The following is a 15,945-nucleotide window of genomic DNA, read 5'->3' on the forward strand; positions in this document are numbered from 1 at the left end:
AGAAACATTGCATACACATAATTGAGCGAAGCATATATGATCATCGTTTTAACCTACATACACATTTACACTATTGCTCATATGCAATTAAAAACATAACGATCTGTACACTTTCGCTTTTGTAAAAATACGATAAATTTTCATAGTTTGATAGCATAACGGTTATTTGAAAGTAATTGTATACTGAAAGTGATTGATTCTGAATCTAGTGATTCTACTGACTTATACAAGAAGAAATTGAAAATAATTCTATATTGAAAGTGATTGGAACTTGAAAGTAATTGTATACTGAATCTATTAATTCTACTGACTTGGACAAGAAGAAATTGAAAATAATAGCGATCTCATTAAAAGTAAAAACCAAAAGTTTCAGTTCTTTTTCTCAACAAGCTACCCAATTATAAATTATAATCCACCAGTCATCCCTAGGGGCACGATAAGTCTCATTATATTTTGAACATCATTTTATAATTACGTTTATGCTTATCTAGTATATACAAGACACTTCCTCAATGGTGTTTTGTCCATTTTAAGCCTAAGGTCATTTATGAAATCTCAGCAAATCCTTCATCATTTTTCATTCTTGCGAACTTGCATGTAATCTATAAACGCCGTTTTCCAATATAAAAAAGCTAATTTGTTCTATTGCAAATGCGTTGCCACTTCTAAGATCTAAGATCGTAAAGATTTAATACAAAAAATGGTATAACGCATTTGTAGCTTAACAACATTAATGAAAAGGAACAAAAACAAATAGCATTACTTAACGGCAATTTTCATTGTTATTGTTCATTTTCGCGATCTCCATTTGTAAGTTTTGATCTGCTGGAAAAGACTGCACAAAAAACGTTATTTTCTAAGAATCGAGAGAAAAATCCATCATATTCATGTGAAATTATTTAAAATGTCGTTTGTGATAAAAACTAATGGGATTACTGAAACAGAAACAGCAGCTCGCATTTTGCCAAGCAAATAAAATAAATGGTTTAGCCCCAGTCACCTGTATCGACGAATGATATCACCCAAAGGAGGCCATTCAATTTACTGTGGATTCCGAGGAATCAATTGAATTGCATCAAACGACTGTGCATTTGGAAATTAAATTAGAAACAGTGTTTGCTGGAAGCCCTCTTAATAGTTTACAACACGATTTGAAAGCAACCAAGAAAGGGGACAAAGTATATCATAAGTATATCTCGTCGTACCTATCGCCAATCGTTGATTTCTTTGGTTTTATAAATTAATTTATAAATTCGCATCGTTTAAGTATAAGTTAATGTGAAACTTTTAATCACGGTAGGCTACCATAGCTACAATTATTTTATTTGTTTTATTATAAAAACGATTTGTTCGAAACACTGTTTTATACGCAAACATGGTTTATTCACCATATATTTATTGTATTCATCTTGTATCAATCATATTTTCATATTTGCGGTAGCCCGGCGCAGACCGACGGAATACATAAGTTGTTTATTGGGTAATATTAAAGAGTGTAAACGTATGAGATAAAATTTAATTCTGCACGTATTACAAGTAATAGAGACCGTTAGCGAATTTGCTTGCAGACGTCATTGAATTCTTTAATTGCGTGATCCATAGGAAAAATTTCGTGAATTCCTAGCAAAAATATTAAAATCGATGCTTTATTAGGAGACAAACAGGTCTTATTCAGTTCGGCCATCTTTTTTCAATATTATTAAACACTACGATTAATTTGAAGGCAATTTCTTCGATAATACGGCAATCGTCTTTTTCTCGATATTATTTCAGGGTAAACTTTGCTCTTCCGAACTGAGTATACGTTCAACTTGCAAATATTCTTTGCACATACAAGACAGTCCAATCGCAATTTCGTTTAAGTAATCGCGAGCCCGGCTCACTAAATCCGCTCGTCTCTGAACTGCAAATGAACGATTTGTTCTGCGACACAAAATCCAAGTAAGGTTGGTGTGGATGTCGTACACAAGGTTCATTCTCATATGAATAATAAGAATAAGATTGATTTATATGTTCGTTTTTGGCGTTTCAGCTTCTGGCAAAACGCGTCTTTACGGCTTGTAATTCTGGAGAATTACCTATTTGGATAAAAGGAATATTTATAGATGATCAGCCATATGCGGGTTATGGTTTTAGTATAGCTGATTGTTTGTCGTTAAAAACGAACGGTAGACCTAGGATTGAAATTGTTTTCCAGCCGGATTTCACTGTTACACGTATTACGAAACCGTTTATTTTACAACATGTCAATAGATAACATAAGATAGATTGCTTCTTCTGTGCGATAAGACTTAACCACACATCCCAAAAACGTTAAAAACACTGAAATCAATTGAACTGAACTGTGTGCTGCTTTGCTCCTTACATCTATCTATATGTGGACTTATGAAATGAACGGAGAAAACAAATTCTTTCATGCATAGCATCGTTATTTCCGTATACCTTTTATGCGCGCTAATGCTCCCGAAAACAGTAAGTTAATGTTATCTCGAAAAAAAAGTTGACGTAACAACTTCTTCTCTTCTTCTTTTTCGTAGCTAAACGTGGTTTATGGTACGCTCATTTCGATGGTCAATGGATAGCAAGACAAATGGATTACATGCTGACAAAGCTCCTATACTACTTACGGAATGGAGCAGTTGAATTTAATCCGTTCTCTTTTAGTTAAAAATTGGAAACAGCTTCATTAAAAGTACTTACAGGTTTAATTCTGTTTCTTCTACTAAAAATAAAATATTTTTTTTTTTAGATCTTGAATACAAATTTTACGACCACAAACGCTTTTTTTTCAATTTTTTCACAAAACTCGTTAAAGCAAACCTATAAAAGTGAATATGGATATACAACATAAATAGGTTGAACTCTAGTATGTTGTTGATCACCACCATGCAAGCAAAATTTAAAATTTAGATCAATATCGAAATTTCATAGATAACTTTACGGCTCTCTCTACCCTTTATGTCTTTATACCTGACATCATTTGTTGTGTAGATTGTATTAATTTTGTGCGAATATATGTAACACACAGAAGATCTTAAGGTAAATCAATCTTATACCGAAAAATGCAGAATAATTATTTGCATTGGTTTCAGCATATTTGTCGGTCTGAGGTATGTCCATGTAGTGCCTACTGATCGCAATCTCACGTTATCGTCTTCACTTGAAAAAAGATCTTGTACGGAAAAATAGAAAATTTTCAACAGCTTTCAACAAAAACCAGTAGGAAATAATAGATGTGGAAAATTTGAATCGGATGAGATAATTTTTTTGTACACTTGAAAAATGGAAAAATAAAGAAGCAATTGTGATTTAATTTGTTTTTCATCTTTCCCTATGGTTTTGCTTTTTTCCTTTTTCAATTTATTAATGTGATAACAATTTGCACTTTAATGTGTTCAGAGTTGAATGAATTTTTGAGTGGTACGTGCTTTAGTAAAGGGTTATTTAATTACCTGCAAGTATATATTGAATAAAATTGCTAAACTAATCTGGCAACTCTGCGTGCGTGTTGCAGTCGCGTTTTTATTCTGTGCAAGAAATATTTCAATTTTTTTAGCGTATTTCTGAAGTTTTTTAATTTATTCGTGTTTAATTTTAAAAATTCTCTAAAAGAATAAAGTGTGAATTTAACGTGTATGAATTTAATAACCATTCATGCGAAAAAATCATTTTGGTTTAGTGTAATCAACAATTGAACTCTTAGCAAAAGTCTCTCTTTTTGCCTGTTAATCTTTGTTTACAGTTTCTTTAGCCTCGCTCTATATTTACAGTGGGCAGGGAAGTGAGAAATTTGCTTTAATTTGCTGAAAATTGATGCCGTGGAATTTTTTAGTTTTTCTTTTCTTCCTTCATAAGCTACTTTTGTTCTTTTCAGTGGACATGGATTGCTTATTTACACCATGTCGTGCGAAAACAGGCCCTGAATCTGAGCGATTCATTTCTTGTTGGCTGTGTGATCGTTTTGGACATGCAAAGTGTGCTAGTATTATCGGCCGTGCTGCTGTTGCAGTCCTTGACCCTTCTAAAGGTTTATGATGGTCATGTCCTGACTGCAGAAAGCGGGACATTGATTTCTACAAACTCTTCACGGAGACGAGAAATTGTTTCTCAGATTTGAGCAAAAATCTCGGCTCTTTGTGGGAGAAATTTGAAATAATCAAGACTGTATTTGATGAGTCTCGTTATATTGCGCAGTCATCTTCCTCTCCAGCTAACAAAGTTTCAACTCGCAGCGTAGCGTGTGGTTCGTCACCTCTGAGTTCTCCTAAGTCCGTTTCGTCGGTGCAAGTTAGCGATTCCTTAAAGTCTACAAAGAATGTTAGCGTTTCTGGCTTCAGCTATGCTAAAGTGGCAAGGGTATCCTTCCACTGACGTCACTCAATCTTCCCAGGTGTCATCGCCTAAACTAAAAATGATAACAGTAAATCGTCCGCTCCTCCTGGCTGTTCGAGTGTAAACGCTGGTCGCCAAACTGAGCACGTCGCACAAGCTGCTCGTGCAAGCGTGGTTACCCCTGCTATATTTTCTCCAACTCATAACTCCCCATCCGTGAACCCTGCTGCTCCTAGTACAGGTGACATATGCTTGAAGGCAGTTCCTCCCAGAAAGGCAATATTTGTGCCAAGACTGGCACCAGATACATCTGTTGATAACATAAAAAGTTATCTGGCAGTGAAAGCCCGTTATGTAAATTTAAAGCGCGTTAGTATTTTCAAATTGGTTCCTTTTCAATCTAGAGCTATCTCATCTTTTAAAATTCTAGCTTCGACTGAAAATATGAATTTGATGTTGAATAAACCATTGTGGCTGGTTGGATCCTTAATTAAGGAATTTGTCCCCCGTAATGCTAATGCAGTAGCTCTTTCCCCTTCAAAAAACTAAATATTTCTTCAGGCTCATTTTCTCTCCTTTATCAAAATGTTAGAGGTCTAAAATCGAAAACTCGTTCTACCTTTCTATATTCCGTGAGCACGGAGTTTTCCTGTCTGGTCTTCACTGAAACATGGATAAAGCCGGATCTACTTTCGTCGGAACTTTACCATAATTCGTTTCAAGTTTTCAGAAACTATCGCAATGGTGGGGGTGTTTTAATTGCCACTTCTTCGGCAGTTCCCTCCTATTCACTTGAATTTCAAACCACTTCCGACGTTGAATTTATTTCGAGTAAAATTTTCTAATAAACACTTATATGTGACCTGCTCCTATATTCCCCCAAATTCGGATATCTCTGTACGTAAGAAACAGGCCGCCCTCATTTGTGAAAAGGCCAAGCAATCTAAACCTAACGATATGGTTATTGCGTTGGGTGACTTCAATTTGCCTCAAGTCATTTGGTGTTACAGTGACAGTTCTGGCTGTTTGATTCCTGCCTCAACATCTGGTAGAGCAGTTGTGTTCTTCAATGAATTATTTGATCATAATTTAGTTCAATACAATGGTACCCCTAAGTGCAATGGTAGATTGCTTGATCTTTGGTTTGTCAATTTTCCTGAGATTTGCGTTAATCGTTGCCTCCCGTTTAGTTTACCTGAGGATCCATATCATCCAGGATTGGGTATTTCCTTTCATTACAAGCATGTTGGTTGGTTCAACTTCTATAACGTTCCAAATTCAAATTTTTCATATCAATTTTATGATTTCCATAAAATCAATGTTTCCATGCTAAAATCACATCTTTCTCATATTGTGCTTGATTTGTCAGTGGGAAGTATTGATAGCTTACTGTCGTCTTTCTACAATATATTAAATCAAGCTATTTCTGCATCTGTTCCGATCAAGCAGTCCCATCCTCGAAGCAAGTGCCCCCGTGGTTTAATAAAACAATTAAGAATAGGAAAAACAAGCCTTTCAAAAAATTTTCGAAAAGTGGTTCTTCTATCGTCTATTTCGCTTACTCAGTGGCAAGGCTTAAATTTAACTCCCTCAACCGTGCAGATAACTTCAGTTTGTTAAATCCTCCTTGGTTGCTAATCCGAACTTTTTTAAGTTCGTTAATTCCGAAAGAAAAATCTCCACAAATCCCTCACAAGTGTCTTTTAATGGCTCCGGGTCCTCGGATGATTTTGAAACCTCTAATCTCTTTGCGGAATACTTCCGACAAAACTTTTCAACTGCCAATTTTGATTTATCAGCAAACTATCCATATCCGATTTCTAATTTAATTTCAATTCCTAATGTTGTTATATCTGAAAATGATATTTTTGAAGGATTGAGCTCTCTAAAATATAATTGTTCGCCTGGACCTGATGGAATCCCCTCATGTGTACTTATATCTTGTGCTGCCGAGCTATGTGGTATTATTTCAAAGACTTTTAACAAGTCCTTGAATTTAGCTGTTTTCCCTTTGTGTTGGAAGACTTGTTTTCTTATTCCTATTCATAAAAGTGGTAGTAGGCAATTTGTTGAGAACTACAGAGGTATAGCCAAGTTGAGTGTCTTGCCTAGGCTGTTTGAGCGAATTGTGACTCACCATTTGACATTTGCCATTAATTCGTATATTTCTCTACACTAGCATAGATTTCGGAAAGGACGATCAACAGTTACCAATTTGTTAGAGTTTACTTGTCCTGTTTTCAAGGCTTTTTCTATTGGCTCCCGCACAGATGTAATTTACACTGATTTAAGCAAAGCGTTTGGTTTGATTAACCATAACTTACTTATCTTTAAACTCCAAGCCTCTGGCTTTCCTTTCTATTAAGTGAAATAGATAATCTCTTATCTGCATAGTAGATCATTCAGGGTTTTGTTTAACTTCATTACCTCGGATGAATTCCCTGTGACGTCTGACCTACCTCAAGCTAGCCACTTAGGACCCATTTTATTTAATTTATACATCAATCATTTGCCCTTTGTGATTAATTCCAGTTAGATCTTAATGTACACTGATGATGTGAAACCGTTTTCTTCCTTCTCTCTAGAATCGCATTTCCATCATCTTCAAAGTGACTTAAATAATTTGGTTGCATGATGCTCTTTGAATCTTCTGAAACTAAATCTAAATAAATGTAAGAAGCTTTCTTTCTCAAGAAGAAAGCCATTCATTACTCAGTATTTCATTGATTCGCATAAATTGGAGAACGTCGATACGTTCACAGATTTGGGCATTCTATTTCACCATAGATTACGCTTTAACTTGCACATTGAGCTCTTGTTAAGCAAAGCGCTTGGTTTTAGGATTTTGGGTTGGGATCCGACTGCCTCTCTTCCTCCCTATAAAAATAGATTGATTCTGTTGTCCTTACCGTCTCTCCAAAAAAGTAGAGTTATTCTTGGCGTTTCCTTCGTAATCAAAGTAATAAATGGTGCTATTGACTCGCCTGCATTACTTACTGAAATAAGCTTTAATGGCTCCAACCGCTTCTCTAGGCACTTTATCTTGGTTAAGTTTAGTCAGTGTAAATATAATTATGGGCTGTTTAATCCGCTCAGAGTAGTTTGCAAGAACCTAAATGATGTCTGTCACTTATTCTCATTATCGGACTCTTTGACGTCCATTAAAGCAACATTGCTTAATACGCGTAATTTACCTATGTCGTACTTTAACTAGCTCTTAACTTCATAATGTCACGATGAGTCGAAAATGAATTATTGTTAACTATTATCGGTTGCCAAGCTTATGCATGTCTGCGACGGCTTAGGGGTTCATTCGCAATTTGGCCCTGTACCGGTTGTAGGTGTGGCTCTATTCTAGTTGTGTACATGCTTTTTTCTTTTTTTTCCTTCTTATTTGTTTTATTGTACTTATACTAAGTTTTAATATTAATTAACTTAAGATTTACTTTAAGAGTCATTTGAACTCGACTGTCAAAATTTTTAGTTGAGTTTCTTGTATAAGTGGAATAAATAAATAAATAAATAAAAATAAATAAATATATTATTATAAATTTATATCTATAGATTATTTATTTACTTACTTCTATTTTAGTTTGCAAAAGATCCGCCCGCCGTACGAACAGAGAGAAATCGTGCATTAAATACATTAAAGTGAAGGTAAATATATTATTATATATAAAGTGAAGGTAAAATTATTATTATTATACATTTATATTTATATATAACTTATTTAGTTTCTCATATTTTAGTTTAGATTAAAAAGGAACAAAGCGCCGCTGCACCCCGCCTGAAATACGTGCAAATTCGCTGCAAGCCAAAGGTAAGTTTGTGTTTATTTTTACTTATTATTATATATAAATTATTCATTTGCTTTTATTTCATTTTAGATTAAAAAAAAAGCATACATCTGCATTATCGCTTCAAAAGAATACTTCGGTAGGCCAAATGGTAAATTGTCGTCATCTTTATATGTAAAATTCAGTAACAACAATATTTTTCTTTTGCAGATATCAGCACACCAGCAGTGATCCAGATCAATTTACATTTATTTATTATATATGTATATTATGTATTAACGGGACTAAGATTTATTTATTATTATTATAGATATTATCTAAATATATTTTATTTTTAAGTTAAGTTTATAATGGTGTAGGCCTAAGGAGAAGTCAGCCATTCAAAACAATTGGCAACGCGCCTATCAGGGTAACCGTGCTGGGTAATAATATACTAGTAGTAGCGGTACTCATGTACTCATGTTTTGCTATTTGTTTGCGCAAACGTATTTTGGGTGCGAGAATAGATAATGTTTACGATCACACTAGCAACAAAATAAAAAATAGAATTTTGACTGAATTGTTGCACTGATGAGTGCCAAAGATTCATCGGCGTTTGTTTGGAGCCAATTATATAACCCCTGTCGACGCATTGGCATTAATGTGCGATGCGACATTCTTTGGTAAGTAGGTTGTACAAAAATTTTAATTACAATATTTTAAAAGGCCTAGTCCAAAATTACGGTCTCTGTTGAAGGCGAAGCAAAAAAATTGTTTTTGAAACCTATAGTAACCGAATTCCTATTTTTAGTTTGCCTCATGCCTTCTTCTTGATTATGTCTATAAACATTCAGACAGTTTGAAGCTTGGCTTTTCAATCTGCACACTACCCTCTGTTGAAATTTCGACCAGTGGCAATTTGACGATTTATTTTGAAGAATAATGTGTGGTGAAGTTGGAAGATATGAAGAAAAACAAAAAACAAAGAGATGATAATCGCTACTGTTGAAAATTATATTGAAAAATATTTCGACAATAAATAGTTTTTAACTTTAAAAAACATACACATGTACGCTTAGAAGATTAGAAAGAAATATAATGAACGTGGCGTCCTTACCCCACCTCAGTTTAAAAAACTTGCGTGGTTTTATTTAAAGGCAAAACAATTTGCATTACTTGACCCTTTATTTATTAACATAATTACATTACATTACATCACGCCTTACTTTTATTTGCTGCTTTGTAACCTTTAATTTTTCAAATTTTTGGATTTCTGTTGATTTTTCAGCTTATTGCTTTTTTTAATTGATTTACCCTCGAGCAAAGGCATCAACTCGACTGCTTCTGTGCTTACTTTTGGTTTTAACTGTGATTTTTCCTTTTGCTTTTGACTTTTGTCGAGTTCCTGCCGATTTTCATCGGTATTTTGCACACATAAAGGTCTTTTTGTTTTTGACGGCTTCTCGAAAACCTTCACAACGTATTTTGTTTTGTTCGTTTCAAGTTTCTTTTTCTTTAACTCCAATTCAAGTTCAGAGAGATTAGGTTTACCAGCCCGTTTACCAATTTTCACGGGTTCGTTCACTTTGTCGTTTCTTAGCTCTTCTTCGTGTTCCGCACTTGATACAGTTATCGTCATATCTTCATCAAGCTGATGTTCATCTTCCTCCTTTTCAACTTCATGACTAACTGGTATAGTGTTAGAGAACTTTTTTAGCTTAGCTACAAAAAAGCCGTCCATGTTGTGTTCGTGCGGATAGTAACGGCGAGTCAAATTTAAACTGGGATGGAAACGGTACTGACGATATTTTGTAAAGCCTTCGACACCGAAATCCGAGCCAGTCGGCACCAATTTAACGTTACGTTTTTTTAAGGCATAGTCAATAACCCACTCGTTTTCCTCGGGCAATATCGAGCAAGTGGAATAGACGATATATCCGCCGGTAGAAGACTTGGCATCAGTGCAATCTATAGCACTTAATAATAATTTACGTTGCAAATTATAGCAACGCTGCACATCTACCGCTGTTTTAGTGCTTTTAACACTGGGATCTTTTGAAACGACTCCCGTGCCAGTGCAAGGAGCGTCCAAAAGTATGCGATCAAAGCCAGTCATAATTTGGCGAAAGTTGCAGCCGTCTTCACAAGATATAACTGAGTTAACCACGCCCAAGCGATGAAAATTTGCAACGACAGCTTTAATCCGATCTTTGTTTGCATCATTAGCAAACAATGCACCCGTATTTTTCATAATGGCAGCTATGTGAGACCCCTTTCCTCCCGGAGCCGAACACATATCTAAAATGCGTTCGCCTTCTTGAGGCGCCAAAGCCATGACAGACAATAAAGAAGAAGCTCCTTGGATTATATAATGACCGGCTAAATATTCCGGTGTAGCTCCTAATGGAATCTGGGAATTGTAAATAACCAAACCAACTTTCGTCCATTTACCTAAGGGATCCAAATTTACACCTCTATTAATTAAGGCAGCTGCCAAATCTCTCCGCCTAGTTTTTAAAGTATTAGTTCTAATAGTTAGAGGACGAGCTACTTCGGAAGCTTCCAGATACTCCATCAATTCGGATAAAGGAAATATATCCATTAGCTTTGACATGAGAAACTCGTTGTAGCTATAATATATACATAAATCATTTTTCAATAATTCCATATATTCACTGCGTGACCGATTCGGTTGACGGTATTTGTTAAAATCCGACAACACTAGATTTACATCTTTAATACGCTGCAAAACATCTTGAAGAGTAAGATCTCTCTCCTCACTATCTTCGGCAAATTGAAAAACATCTTGTTGACCTACCAACATTTGCAGTTCCTCGTCTGCCCGTTTTACTAGTTCAGCTTCACGCTTTTTAAGTTTTTTACAGTCTCTTTCAATAGGTAAAAGATCGTCTCGTTCATCTCCATCATCTGGATTATCATTCTCTTCGTCAGATTTTTCAAAATCATCGCAATTTTCTTCATCAGATAAATCATCCAATTTTCCCATTTTGAATACAGCAATTTCATCACAAATGTTCTCATGAGAAACTGGATCGTCAAGAGCAGATTCTTCATTTTCAGATCCACTTTTGTCGTCTTCCTCTTCATCTATTTTTGCATCTTGTTGCTTTTTCTTTTGCTTAGGTGTTAACCAATCGCGATTATCATCTGTATAACGTTTGGTTTTCTTTATATTCGGCTTTTGTTTAACCACGGCATCAATGGTTTCATTTTCCCCTTGATCCATTGAGTGGCCGTTATCTAAAGTGGTCTTTTCATCGCCTTCACTATCAGTTTGATATAATTGCTGTTTTTTGTTCAATTTCTTCTTTTCTTTAAATAATTTTCGTCTTTCCTTAAGCTCAGTCTTTTTCTTTAAATGTTTGGCTAAACGTTGCTTTTGACGATGCGTCAGAGTTTTATCCACATCCTCGAGGGGAGCTTTACAATAAATTTCAGTTTAATAGCACCAAATAAATAAATGCTTTAAATATTAAAGAACTCAAAAAATTACCAAAGGATTTCTTGGGAAAGCTTGGAGGTCCTTGTCTACGAGCCTTGCGCCCAGGACCCTTTTTAGACTTTTCACTGTATTCTGCTTTACGACCCATCGTGGATTGTAATAAAATTTTCTGAATTCAATTACAATTGTTTTCAATATAATGCAACGCACGTGGAATACACGTCGTTTTGCACAAAAAAAATACCGAAGAGAAAAAGAAAATAAAGAAATCTCTGAATTAAATACAGGGTAGTTCAATAAATATCTTTAAAAAAACCCTTCTAGTAACTATTTCATGTCTATATTTAAAAAAAGAGAATAAGAAGTTGGCAATCACTCTGTCTACTTTGTCAACAGCAAATTTCAATTACAATTGAAAAGTTTTTATGTGCTTTGTCTTCTTCTCAGTCTTTATATTGATTTTATTTCTGTTAATATTTTTACGTTAAAATACAAATTTTTGCACCTAAAACAAAGAAAAGAGAAATAATTTGTCAGTGTTAGTGAATCTCTAGTTAGTTTTTCCTTACATATGCATAACTTTTCGTACATATAGTCCGCTGGAAAATATGGATTTAGCTAGTATCGAATTAAGTTCTGAAGCCTTAATTGGCTCCTTGTTGGCTTTATGCGCTTTATTTGTTTTCTGTCGTAGTCTCTTAATCGAAGATGTCATTTGCATGACTGGTAAAACTAAACATGGTTGGAAATCTATCAAAATATTGAACAGGGTAGGATTATTAAATCTCTTGAGATCAGCTTAAAAGTAATTTCTATTTAAGGCTTGTTATTGCAATATATGTGAGATATTGTTAGCACCTTCATCAGGTGTATTTTGTGATTGCTGTGGCATTTGCTCGCACACACCTTGTACGAAAAAGGCCGAAAAACAATTCAAATGTAAAGAGAAGTGGGTTCGAAATACCCGCTCCATTCGCCATCTATGGATAAAAGGTAATTTGCCTTCGATTGCCGCTTGTTCCGCCTGTAGCGAGGATATCGAAGAGGTTGGTTTAAGCGGTTGGCGTTGTGCCTGGTGCCAAAGATGTTATCACAATAATTGTTACAAGCGTATCGATATAAAAGGCGAGTGCGATTTTGGAGAATTTCGCGATATGATCTTTCCGCCTTACTGTATAGTTGCTGCCCGTACACGAGAATCGGTGAGACTGCATTTGGCTGGAATAAAACCGCCTAATATAGAGAATTGGGAGCCCTTAATTGTTATCGCCAACACTCAGTCCGGTAGTAAATCTGGTGCAGATGTGCTTTCTCTATTGAGAGGATATTTGCATCCGTTGCAAGTTATGGAACTAGGATCTCGCGGACCGCAAGATGCAATGCAATGGGCGGCTAAGGCCAGTCCCAGATCTTGTCGTATTTTGGTAGCTGGAGGTGACGGTACTATTGGTTGGGTTCTAAATACAATTTACACTTTAAATATAAAGGTAAACATAAGTATGATATTGCTCTTGGTAAGAAAGATGTCCAATCTTTTTCTTCTGCAGCCTGTTCCAGCTGTAGCGATTATGCCTTTAGGTACTGGTAATGATTTATCACGTGTCTTGGGCTGGGGTTCAGAACCACCATCCATCTTAGATCCAGTTGAAATCTTGAATAACGTATGTAAAAAGAACCAGAAACTTCTTCAAAGGTACTATATGATTTTTTATCTCTCTTTTAGATAAGAAAAGCCCGTTCCATAAACTTAGATCGTTTTGATGTACAAATTGAAAAATTACATTACCGCTTGCCCATTCAACGGCATCCTATCAAAACTGTTCACGTATATAGTTATGTAAGTATCGGGGTTGATGCTCTAGTTACATATAATTTTCATAAAACTCGAGAGTCTTGCTTCTATTTACTAAGTAATCGCATCTTTAACAAGGTAAGAATTTATTCGAAGTAAATGACGATAAGGAATTATTTAATCAATTTCATTATTATCATTTTATATGATTTTTGTAGTTAATTTATTTCGGTTTTGGTACGCAGCAAATAGTACAACGGGACTGTGAAGGTTTAGAGCAAAAGTTAGAAATGTATTTGGATAATAAATTGATAAAATTACCTGAATTACAATCGATAGTGTTTTTAAATATAGATTCTTGGGGGGCCGGTTGTAAACTGTGTGGTAAGTTTTCGTTGAAAACCGTAAAAAAGAAATAGCATAGCAAGTACTAGTAATATGTACCTTAATTTAATTACTCAGAGCTTAGCAATGCTGACGAATTACCTAGAATCCATAATTGTATATGGGATGGTGTCGTAGAAGTTTTCGGAATTGTTTCGTCATTTCATATAGCGCAACTTCAAGTAGGCATCAGCAAACCCGTTCGCCTAGGTCAGGCCAAGCATGTAAAGGTAAGAGGATCAACGACAATTTTCAAGTAACACTTTAATATTTCCATTCTTATTTAGTTGGTTATCAAATCAACCTGTCCAATGCAGGCCGATGGCGAGCCGTGGATACAGCAACCCGCCGAAATACGTTTGCAATCACGTAGCCAAGCGCGTATGCTGAAATTCTCGAATAATTAAGCATTTCATTATAGGCTAAATATTTTAAGGTCCAAGACCGGCATTTTATTATTTTAACTGAACTAATTTAAGTTAAAAAATCTTTAAGAATTCCATGTTATGTTTTGTGTACTTAAAAAATTTTATTTTTGTATATATCAAAATTTTTTGTTTGGTTTATTCAATAATTTTATAATCGATTAAAATCGAGAGGAGAATCTCATTAGAATTAGTTTATCAGTTTTAATTATCAATTCCATCCTAAGAAATAGAGAAATGTAATTGGATTGTTTTTTTGTTAAAATTTTATGTCAATACCTTTGTGCAAAAAAAAGAAAATAAAAAAAGGTAAAGTTTTTTACGCCATCTTATTAAAGTATTTTTACCACAACCAGTCACCTGTTCTTAAAATTATCTATGCACCATATTCATTTTGTCACTCCGTTTGTAATAATCAGAAATCGTAAATAGAAGTTCTGTCAATTTTTCCTAATTTAGATCAGTCGAAAAATCGGAGTTGTTGATCCATTAAACTGCACAGTTCACAATCAAGGTAAGCTAATTCAACTGAACGAACTCAACTCAACTGATTGGTGGGTGCAATTTTTATCTCATAAGAATATAATTTAAATTTATACAATTTGAAATGATGCTGTGTCCAAAAAGTACGACTAATAGTCAAGAATATCAAATACATCAATTTTTTTTTATATAGGCTTCGTTTACACGAGTTTGAAATAACGGTTCATCACTGAAAGCAAATACAGTTTTTTACACGAACGTTTTGTTCGAACGAGAACCCAACTAAAAAAAAACATTTTTCTCTTTAATTCTAATTTTGACGATGTCAGTTTGAGCCCATATATGTTAGCTTTTTGCCATGAAAACAGATATAGAACATTTATCAGGAGATATGTCGGCGTAATGCTTTTTCGAGGATGTTAAAAGCATACTTTGGTGTTTCAGCACAAGATTATTATGAGTATATATTATGACGTTGGGCAGCGAACCTGTAAACAATTGTTGCAGAAAATAGGTTAGAGTTCCTTTACAATTGTGCTTCTCTACATTTCTCTGGATGGAACGGGAAAGAGGAATTTTTGCCCAAAAACCAACGATATTAGTTATGTGTTGAAAAGTTTATTTTGTGAATTGATACAATCTCTTTTTGACGCTTAACGTTAATGCATATGATTTTGCAAATTTTATGAAATCCTTTCCAGTCTGCAAGTATTTATGCGAAGATTTCAAGATTTTTAATGGAAAAGTTTATGCCTTAATATTAAACGACAATTCAAGACAACCCCTAAACGATAAGAACGCAGACGATTCTCTGATTTTAAGCGAAAGTGGTTTCTTTTATTAGCAGACTAATTGAAAAGTTCGCAAGAGCGAAATAGCCCAATAAATAAGTTTCTTCCAGCCGTTCGAATATTTATTCATTACGACTCGGGAGGTCTTTTTTGATAACCAAGCTCTGTGCAAGATTTTTTTTATTTTTACTCATACATCCACATTCGCGTCTCATATGGACTAACCACAGCCTTTCGGTTCTTGTTCTTACGTTATGAACCTAGAACTTAACTTTGTTAAAATTAGGAAAGATTTTAATACACTAAATAATGCTCTTATTTTTGTTGAAGTTCCTCTTCTCTTGTTTAACTTATAATAGCTTTATTATCAAATAAAATAAAATTTATAAATTTATAATTTTTTGGGTTTTCCCCTATTTCACATTTATGTAAATGTTTCACAAATTTCTTCTTCTAATTTTTAACTTTTATAACTCCTTTTTTAAATTTTTTTTGCAAT

General features: G+C 34.6%; 2 protein-coding genes and 1 long non-coding RNA gene across 3 annotated transcripts; 2 read left to right on the plus strand and 1 right to left on the minus strand.

Moving 5' to 3' along the window:
- Positions 1–873: 873 nt before the first annotated feature.
- On the plus strand, positions 874–2,836 carry LOC119642260. Its single transcript, XR_005247993.1, has 5 exons — positions 874–1,178; positions 1,774–1,970; positions 2,033–2,472; positions 2,538–2,692; positions 2,750–2,836. It is a non-coding gene; the product is annotated as an uncharacterized LOC119642260 (long non-coding RNA).
- A 6,506-nt stretch (positions 2,837–9,342) lies between these two features.
- On the minus strand, positions 9,343–11,838 carry LOC119642214 (25S rRNA (cytosine-C(5))-methyltransferase nop2). The gene is made up of 2 exons (XM_038041255.1): positions 11,623–11,838; positions 9,343–11,549 (listed from the first exon to the last, which is right to left on the minus strand). Exons 1-2 carry the CDS (start codon positions 11,717–11,719, stop codon positions 9,358–9,360), a joined length of 2,289 nt encoding a protein of 762 aa, XP_037897183.1. The 5' UTR covers positions 11,720–11,838; the 3' UTR covers positions 9,343–9,357.
- A 125-nt stretch (positions 11,839–11,963) lies between these two features.
- On the plus strand, positions 11,964–14,471 carry LOC119642215 (diacylglycerol kinase epsilon). The gene is made up of 7 exons (XM_038041258.1): positions 11,964–12,341; positions 12,393–13,058; positions 13,119–13,232; positions 13,295–13,501; positions 13,582–13,747; positions 13,826–13,977; positions 14,035–14,471. The coding sequence occupies exons 1-7, from the start codon at positions 12,180–12,182 to the stop codon at positions 14,152–14,154; spliced, it is 1,587 nt and encodes a 528-aa protein (XP_037897186.1). The 5' UTR covers positions 11,964–12,179; the 3' UTR covers positions 14,155–14,471.
- Positions 14,472–15,945: the final 1,474 nt, after the last annotated feature.

Source organism: Glossina fuscipes, unplaced genomic scaffold, assembly GCF_014805625.2.
Source record: "Glossina fuscipes isolate IAEA_lab_2018 unplaced genomic scaffold, Yale_Gfus_2 221, whole genome shotgun sequence".
Taxonomy (NCBI): domain Eukaryota; kingdom Metazoa; phylum Arthropoda; class Insecta; order Diptera; family Glossinidae; genus Glossina; species Glossina fuscipes.